General features: G+C 37.9%; 1 protein-coding gene and 1 non-coding gene across 2 annotated transcripts; both read right to left on the reverse strand.

Annotated features, from left to right (window-relative positions):
- Positions 1–1,780: 1,780 nt before the first annotated feature.
- LOC149907497 (uncharacterized) lies at positions 1,781–5,584 on the reverse strand. The gene has a single exon (XM_090102482.1). It carries the CDS (start codon positions 5,582–5,584, stop codon positions 1,781–1,783), a length of 3,804 nt encoding a protein of 1,267 aa, XP_089958608.1.
- Positions 5,585–9,164: 3,580 nt separating this feature from the next.
- On the reverse strand, positions 9,165–9,244 carry TRNAL-UAG (transfer RNA leucine (anticodon UAG)). Its single transcript has one exon. It is a non-coding gene; the product is annotated as a tRNA-Leu (tRNA).
- Between the last annotated feature and the right edge of the window lie 941 nt (positions 9,245–10,185).

Here is a 10,185-nt window from a genome sequence, read left to right on the forward strand (position 1 = left end):
CCTTTGAAAACGCGGGCGAAGCCGCGGGCGGAAATCTAGTAGGTACTACCTAACTGTTAATTTTATCAATAGAGATCGTAAGATAATGAAGCCCTTTGCATACCTAAATATTACAAGGTCAACAAACAACTTAGTTATAAGTAAAAACTTATCTACATTCAAAATGGCATAAATATTATCGATGAATTACATAGTAACAACATCATTCATTTTTTTTAATTATTGAAATATCATATACCTACAAATAATTAATACAAGGAAAAGTAATTTTAAGTACGTAAATGTAGATATAATTTAACACAAACACTACCAATACTTGTGTAAAAAATCATGGAAATAGAGGAAATATTACTTACTAGCTGTTCCCCGCGGTTTCACCCGCATTGATGATATTGTATAGCCTTCCTCCATAAATGGGCTATCTAACATCGAAAGAATTTTTCAAATCGGAGCGGTAGTTCCTGAGATTGTGTTCAAACAAACAAACAAACTCTTCAGCTTTATAATATTAAGTATAGATTATTATAGAAGGATATTATTATAAAAAGCTACATTTTGATCAATTTGATAATTTACAGTTAGTGAGGTACCGCTAATAACTATAAGTATTTATAAAAAGATATAAACTATGCACGTCTAGCCTCGCCTACAAGCTGGAGGTCGCGGCTTTACTCGCAGGTATTAAAAAAATCAATAAGATGATATTATTGTGACATGATTTTAAAAGTACTACTTCGTTTCAATCTGTTACCATAATTTCAAAGGATGTATGTACCTAACTCAATTAATGAATTCAAAAGTTCAACGTGGTAAAAAAAAATTGTCATGGATGTGTATGTGTATTATACTGTGGTATTATAAATTATACTAATGCAGTGTAATAAACGTTAACTATAAAAATATAAAATAATGGAAGGAAAGGAAAAGAAAATAACATGACATAAATTTTTTGTGCAAATTGGCCACCATGAGCTTTACATTGAATTAGATAAATGTATATAGACTCTACATTTTTTATGAATAATTGCTTCAAGCTGCTTGCATTTGCATATATCTTATTTAAGTAATTTTTGTGCAGCTTTCTTCATATAAATTGTTTCATCATTCAGGCAACAATTTAAATAAAAAAATTGAGATAAGAAGAAGATGAAGATCGATTTTCAGAACGATTTATTGAAATTCGAATAGGCTATCATTTTTCATTAAAAACATTTATTTATTCAAACAGTCTTCTTAGAAACGTTTTTTGTATTATTGGCTACGGGTTCAAATCCTGTACACAGATTACAGATAACAGATACAGATTAGAAAATAAACTTTTTAATTGATCCCTTCAGATTTAATAGATGTACTTTTTTCTTATTTATATCCTCAAGAGCTCTGTTTTGTACCACCAGCAATGTAGTACACACTAGCCAGAGTCGGAAATAAAACACACAAAAACGCTCTGACCGTATATTTGCGGAGGATGCGGAACTACAGTACCATTTTGCTTATATCTAATTACAAAAGAATAACATAAGCGCGATTTAAAAACACGGCTTCTACAACTAGCGTCATCTATTATCGAATGATGGAACTAAACAATACTAAAACTTATACTATTAAACCAACGGTTTAGACATACCGCCCGCCAAGGACGAATAGTCCTTCACAATACAAAAAAAATACAACTTTGCAAAAAGATACAGCAATACATAGAAGCAAATACATCTCTTTAAACTAATACTTATTCCTTACTTACGTCTAACATAATACATATATATTTTCTTTTTTACATTTATGTTTCTCTAACGGGCAACACACATAGTTTCGAAGTCGGTCTTTGTATGTGAGAACCCCTATATCTCAACGTGACAACACGTGTCACCTTATCCTTACCCGGATGTAATTCAACCACCAATCCGTACATCCATTTCGCAGGAGGCAAATTGTCCTCCTTCACTAAGACCACGTCTCCTACCTTGATGTCGGGGACCTTGCCTTTCCATTTGTACCTTTGAAAAAATTGGGTTAGACACTCTTGGGACCAACGCTTCCAAAAATGCTGCACCATCCTTTGGGTTAACTGCCAACGACGCAAATTGGAAATTTTCTCGTATTCAAAATTATTATCCGGAGCCACGATCAATGGCTCCCCTATTAAAAAATGACCCGGTGTTAACGGGTTGGGATCACCTGAGTCGGAGCTAGCTACGGACAAAGGTCGCGAATTGAGACACGCCTCAATTTGCACCAAGACCGTCGCCAGCTCTTCAAAAGTAAGAGTAGAATCGCCGATTACGCGACGCAGATGATGTTTAGTGCTCTTTATGCCTGCTTCCCACACTCCACCGAAATTTGGAGCATGAGGAGGAATAAAGCGCCACTCTGTACCATTGTTAGCCAATGATGATGCAATGTCAACAGGCAGTTGGGATTTCTCATTTGCAAACAAATTCCGCAACTCCTTAGAAGCACCTACAAAATTGGTGCCGTTGTCACTCCACAACTGAATACAACGGCCTCGTCTAGCAACAAAACGTTTGAAAGCTGCCAAAAAACCTTCTGAAGTAAGATCGGAAACTGCTTCTATATGAACGGCTCTTGTGGCCATGCAAACAAAGAGACAAATATATCCTTTATAGGATTTATGGCCACGACCCTTCGAAACGCGAATATTAATGGGACCAGCGTAATCAACACCGGAGTATAAAAAGGGTTTTCGAGGTGTGACTCGGCAGGCAGGCAGCTGGCCCATCAATTGAGTTCGAAACTTCGCCGCGTTTCTTACGCATGAAACGCATTTGTGTATATTAAATCGTACTAGATTTTTCAATTTGGTGATCCAATACGTCGTACGTATGTAGTTAATGGTCAACTGGGGACCTCCGTGCATGGTTTTGGCGTGGGCATCGGCTATAATCAACTTCGCCAAGCAGGAGTCACCGTTTACAATTATCGGATGCTTGCTGCCATCCTTCAGGCAAGAATTTTCCATTCTTCCTCCGACCCTCATAATTCCTAATTCATCTATTAATGGATTTAAATTGTCAATTTTACTCTTTTTAATGATGTTTTTATGTTTCAGATTCTTCATTTCTTCAGGGTACCAAGTAAGCTGATGCTGACGGATACAACACATGGTGGCATCTCGGAGCTCTTCAGCTGAAAGGTAAGGTAGAAATTTCGGACGAGTTTCAACGGGATCCTTCAATTTCAGGAATCTTCTGCAGTATGCGACTACTCTCACCAGCTTCGTAAAAGATGAAAATTTTAAAAATATATCTATATCTTCACAGTTCTCCTTAGTTGTAGCATGTACTTTAATCTTTCTTTCTTCCAGGTCAGTTTTAGTGCATATGGAAAGCGGTTTACCATACTGAATATCAATCTTACTTAACCAATCCGGACCATACTTCCACAAATTATTCTCAACTAGCTCAGAAGGTAGTATTCCACGAGACGCGCAGTCAGCGGGATTTTCTTTGGACTGTATATACGACCACTTACAAGGTTCTAAATGATTTAGAATTTCAGAAGTCCGGTTGGCTATGAATGTTTTCCACCGACTGGGATGGTCACTAAGCCACGCTAGGACGATGGTGGAATCCGTCCAAGCATGCAACTGTGAAATTGGTATGTTCAAAACTTCAGCTACTTCAACTAACAATTTAGTTACCAACACCGCACCGCAGAGTTCCAGTCGAGGTATGGAGATTTGCTTGATCGGGGCAACTTTAGTTTTTGCAGCTACCAGGTGAGTGTTAATTTGTTTATCTTCAGAAACGCAACGAATATAAACCACAGCAGCATAGGCGGCATGTGAAGCGTCACTAAACCCATGTAACTCCACAACTGGATCTTTGCTTCGTGTTTGCACCCATCGCGGTATTTGGAAATTTGTTAGCTGAAATAATTCCTCCCGGTAAGTTATCCATTCACTAATAAGTTCAGACGGTAATCTATCATCCCATCCAAATCCAGTCATCCATAATTTTTGTATGAATATTTTTGCAGTGATGATGCATGGAGCGATCCAACCAAGCGGATCGTACAGTCGACAAATTTCGGCTATAATTTCTCTTTTGGTTGCAGGAAGCGACGCTGATAAAAACTGAACTCTATAACTAAAGTCATCGGTACGGCGGTTCCAAAAGAGACCTACTACTTTAGTCACGTCATCCTCCTTAAGTTCCCTGTCCTGTTCTATATTTCCTTCAAAACCTTCCATCACCTCCATGCTATTACTACTCCATTTCTGTAGCCTAAAACCTCCTTTACTTAACAATTCAGTCATTTCTTCATATAATCGTAATGCTTCTTTTTCAGAATCACACCCGGTTAACAGATCATCCATGTAAAAGTCCGTTTTTAGTCTTGCAGCAGCTAGTGGATAGCTCCCACCCTCGTCGACTGCAAGCTGTTGGAGAGCTTTGACCGCTAAATAAGGTGCACTGGAAGTGCCAAAGGTAACGGTAAGTAGACGATAATCTTGGATTTCGTTGTTGTCATCTCTCCACACGATTCGGTGATAATCTGTATGCTCCCTTTTCAGCCTTACTTGCCTATACATCTTTATGATGTCGGCTATTAGGCATATCGGGTGGAGACGCCATCTCATGATTATATGACGTAATTCTGGTTGTAGTCTTGGGCCAACCATCAGGGCATCATTTAACGACATACCATTAGCACTTCTATCTGACGCATTGAATACTACTCGCGTCTTAGTAGTGCTTTTGTCTGGTCTGACTACTGCATGATGCGGTAACCATACCGAACGTCTCCGCGTCTCTTCCGAGTCTTCCTGTACTTTTTCCATATGACCCAGCAATAAATATTCCTTCAACACTTGCGAATAATTATTCTTGAGTTCGGTGTTCTTAAATCTTTTCTCTAAACTCTTTAGCCTTTGCACCGCTACACTTCGTGTATCTCCAAATTCATGCTTTACTTCGGGGCGGAAAGGTAAGTTAACAATATATCTTCCCTCCTTGTCTCTCTTAGTTGTCCTCTCAAAAATCTCTTCACACGCCTTTTCTTCGATTGTCATTATTTTATTGCTTGCCAAACATGGCTCTGCTTCTATTTCCCAGAACCTTTTTAGTAGTTCATCTTCATTGCATCCAGCGTGCATGCTGACGATCACTCTCGGTTGTTGGTGCGTTCCAGAATCTAACATTTCTGATTGAATGTGCCCAGATAATATCCACCCTAATTGCGTTTTCTGTGCTAACGGACATCCAGGGGGACCCTTTATCATGCCGTCCTCCAGTACCTGGGCATACACCTCCGCACCAAGCAACAAATCAATTTTGTTTGGGACTTCATATTTTGGATCAGCCAATTGCAAGTGTGAAAGCTCTGGCCACAACCGCAGATTGACTCTCCTTGATGGAAGAAACGATGTAAGCTTACCGAGAACGTGCGCTTGAACGACCATGGTAAACTTGGGATTATAAATTGATCTTATTTTTACTTCAACCATAGATCTTGACGCTAAGGAATCTTCCTGACCTCCTACTCCAGAAATACGAACCTTATTTGGAATTTTCTTTAGCCCAAGAGCTTGAACCGTGGATTCGGTGATGAGAGAAACCATTGAGCCTTGATCCAATAAGCATCGCAAATTAAAGTTAGCCTTACCTGTATTCGACTCCGCTTCCACAACTGCAGTAGCCAAAAGAACTTGACTACGGACATTCGAAAAACACGTAACAACATCGCGTTCAGATGTGGTTGCTGAAGAAACAACCACATTCTTTTGATGGGACTCAACATTTTTAGATTCTTCGGGGTGAAGCAATGAATTATGTTTACGCTTACAAACCTTACATCTGGTGGATTGGCGACATGAAAATACGGAGTGGCTGCTACCAAAACAATTAAAACATAAGCGACTATTTTGTACAAATTTATGTCTCACATCATAGTCCGACTTCGCAAACTCATTACAATTATATAATTTATGAATTGCCTCCTTACAATACGGACACTTCGCTACATAAGATTGACCAGACTCAATACTATCCGTCAAAGTATAATTGTTCACAGGTAATTTTATGACAGATTTTTCTTGATATTCTCTTGACTCACTTGACTTTACCACAGACCGACTATTTCCATTTAATTCAATCAAAGCATCTTTCAATTCAGTTTTGTAATCTATATATAGTTCTTCGGTCTCAATATATATAGAATTTTTAATATAACTCGAAGAGTCTAACTCCCTCTTAGAAATCTCGCTGATTATTTGGCGATGAGTATCGCGAAATGATTGCCACTGATTTTCTAAAGATTCCAAACGAGTTTCAACATACGAAACAGTAATTCTTTCCTTAGGGGATTTTTTAAAATTGACTCTACCTTTAGAGATAAGCTCTTTACTATTTTCTTGAATTCTATTAAATGCTTCCATTATAATATTTTAGAGACTTCCGAACAACAATAAGATAAATAGACTTTATATTCTCAAACTTATTTGAAATAAATAAATTTAACTTAATATTTAAATTGCCTAAAACAAAAACTAACTCACATGTACAAACTGTCTCCTCAACTCTAAAATATTATAAGTGGTAAATTCTTTTACAAAATTTTACAAGTGTCTATTCAATACAACGAACAAAAAACTAAGTCAATGTAAACATTGAAAATATTCTAAGTCTATGTAAACAATGAAAATTTTCTAAGTGTTTTAAAGTTACTTTAATTTAATTTGGGCATGGATTCCCCGTCACTTCACTTTATCTTCTTGGACTTAAGGTCCAATTTTGTATAATTGAACTTCAAAGTACTCACGTTTCACTTCACTGGTAGTCCTTCTCCCTCGCACCTGTACTCCGGAGTCGGTTGACGTCACGGATGTTCTCCCTCTCGCTCGCTCCACTGGCCGCTGACGTCCCGGATGTTCTCCCTCTCGCTCGCTCCGCTTGCCGCTGACGTCACGGTTCTTCTCCCTCTCGCTCGCTCCGCTGGCCGCTGACGTCACGGTTGTCGCCCTCTCGCTCACTCCGCAGGCCGCTGACGTCACGGATGTCGCCCTCTCGCTCACTCCGCAGGCCGCTGACGTCACGGTTCTTCTCCCTCTCGCTCGCTCCGCTGGCCGCTGACGTCACGGTTGTCGCCCTCTCGCTCACTCCGCAGGCCGCTGACGTCACGGATCTTCTCCCTCTCGCTCGCTCCGCTGGCCGCTGACGTCACGGTTGTCTCCCTCTCGCTCGCTCCGCTGGCCGATGACGTCACGGTTGTCTCCCTCTCGCTCGCTCCGCTGGCCGCTGACGTCCCGGTTGTCTCCCTCTCGCTCGCTCCGCTGGCCGATGACGTCACGGTTGTCTCCCTCTCGCTCGCTCCGCAGGCCGCTGACGTCACGGTTCTTCTCCCTCTCGCTCGCTCCGCTGGCCGATGACGTCCCGGTTGCTTCTCTCTCGCTCCCTCCGATGGCTGCTGGCGTCCCGGCTGCTCTCTCTCGCTCCCTCCGATGGCTGCTGGCGTCCCGGCTGCTCTCCCTCTCGCTCCCTCCAATGGCCGCTGACGTCACCACCTGGTCTCCAATATCCTGCTCGAAGGACCAAATGTTATGTACCACCAGCAATGTAGTACACACTAGCCAGAGTCGGAAATAAAACACACAAAAACGCTCTGACCGTATATTTGCGGAGGATGCGGAACTACAGTACCATTTTGCTTATATCTAATTACAAAAGAATAACATAAGCGCGATTTAAAAACACGGCTTCTACAACTAGCGTCATCTATTATCGAATGATGGAACTAAACAATACTAAAACTTATACTATTAAACCAACGGTTTAGACAAATATTTTCGATCAGAAACATTCTCGATACTCTAAGTCAATAAAATCTGTGCATACAAAAAATCACATAAAAACGTCCGAAAAGATGTCAAAAAACCAACATCCAATAAATTCTAGTTTAATTAAAACTAATAATGGGATTAAGGACCCCGAAGGTAAATAAAAATTCGATATTATGATCAATTTATTTGAGCATACATATCCTTAAGTGCTCTGTAGAGTAATTATGCAAATGGCATGCGAATTTTTCATCGAATTGACAACGATTAATTACATGCTGGTTTCGGCACAACCTGATTGATATACCAAACTAGATACAGCTTGCGAATTTTAGAAATCCGTAAGGTATTGGTTCACTGTAAGTTTTTTCAGGACATTTTTTGGCGCAAGTGTAGCGTGTTGCTTGTTAGAACCAACTTAATAAACTTCAAGAACCTAGTAATTTTCTGACTTTAATACCCATTAAAATAATGATCAAAATAACCCATTTTACTTGGTTTATTAAAAACACCAAGTGACCAAGTTATAGTCTGAAAATTTAAAACCTGGAATTACCTGAAGATTTATCTCTAAAACTCGATCCGTTTTAAAAAGTATTTCATCATGAGAAAGCTACATTGATACTGACATAGGCTATAAACCTCTTTGAAGTGAAATTTTAAAGATTATTGAGAGGTAAGTTCGCATCATGGCAATACCTTTACACCTTGATGGAGTAAGTCAACGATTTTAGTATCTTTGAAGAAAGCCAAAGAAGTTTCACTTCAGATACTTGTGCTCAGCATACACGCTGTTTTTTATCTTAGCTCTTGGTCTAAGGCCAAGAAAAATAGGTTACTAATCAACTACTAATAATATAAATCACTATACGGAACACAGTCCGCGCAAGAAAGCTTTGCTTCTACTTTTTACTACATATTTGAAAGTGACCTGGAAGATTTATTAGGGTAAGTGGAATAAAATATTAATGTTTATAAAAATATATTTATTGAAAAATTTAAGCTACTAATTTTGTTATAAATCACAATTATTGGGTCTCATATTTTTACCTCTGACTACAAAATGGAATCGCGGTAAAGCTGTAATACTGAGCATTTACTTTTAAGTATACCTATCAGATATTATTTTTAAACAAATAAAAAAAAACAAAAACAAATAAGGAGATCACCTATTAAGGTAACAATTTTATGTTGGTGACGTTTGTATAGAAATATTTGTTTATTTCTTTCAGACAAAATTAACAATGTTTTTAGAAGTTTACATTAAAAAATTCTACAATTATTATTTTCAAGTCCGGCTCGGATAAGTCAGACTTTTTTATACAATAATAAAATTTATACATGAAAAAATAAAATAAAAAGAATTTGACAGCGGTGGGATTCGAACCCACGCCCTTTCGGACTGGTGCCTAAAACCAGCGCCTTAGACCACTCGGCCACGCTGCCTATAAGGCGACGTGTCGAAATAGCGATACATTTCATAGAGCACACAGAGTAGACAATCATTGTGAAAAAATAAATATTTTTTTTCCTTGATTTTATGTGTATGTTCACAAAGTAAAAAGAGAAAAAAAGATGAAGTTGTAATCTAGTACTCTTATTTATATTGTAAGTAACTAGTAACACTAAGTTACATACACAAAACCCTATTACATATATGTATATAGTTCTACCAATTATAGTAAAAAGGACTACCTACACTCAAACCTCTATCCTTTGGGAGCGAGGAAAACCAGGCTAACTAGCCAGAATTGACTTCAACTGTATTTTTTTCGCTTATCGCCATCTTACTTTAATTTCCAATCGTGTGTTCGTCAGTGTCGTTTACATCTAATTTTGTGTTGAATTTAAACATATATACACCTTTTTACTTTTGGATTGCAGTATATAGTTTGTAGAAGATTGTAGATAGCTATTAAGTATGTCAATTATGTCATATTATAGTAAATATTCTTAATTCTCGTATACTTACCTACGTCAAAATGTGCATTGATTACCAAAAATAATTAAGCTTTTTATAGTTACCTAAATTAAATATAATAAAGTTTTATTAATTTGTACAACAATATTCTGTACAATTTATACTTTTTTGTGTCGCGTCGTTCCCGCACTGCAGCAATCGCTTTAATAAATAGTAGGTACTTAATTAGTTATTAACTGACTTTAGTCACTTATTAAAGAAGAAAACTGACTGTATTTAGTAACGCGTAATTTTCTATGCGTTTGAATATAACAATATCTAAGTTACCCAGTTAGTTAAATTTCTTATTTCTGTATGTAATATGATTAAAATTGTAGAATTACATGAATACAAATAATGCTTGAAAAGAAGAGTTGCTTATTATCTTGAGATTCAATATTTTTTATTTATATTTAATCAATTAAGA

The sequence above is a fragment of the Colias eurytheme genome, chromosome 6, assembly GCF_061535395.1.
Source record: "Colias eurytheme isolate Ceu_HAF_F1 chromosome 6, ilColEury1 Martin Lab GWU primary, whole genome shotgun sequence".
NCBI classification, from domain to species: domain Eukaryota; kingdom Metazoa; phylum Arthropoda; class Insecta; order Lepidoptera; family Pieridae; genus Colias; species Colias eurytheme.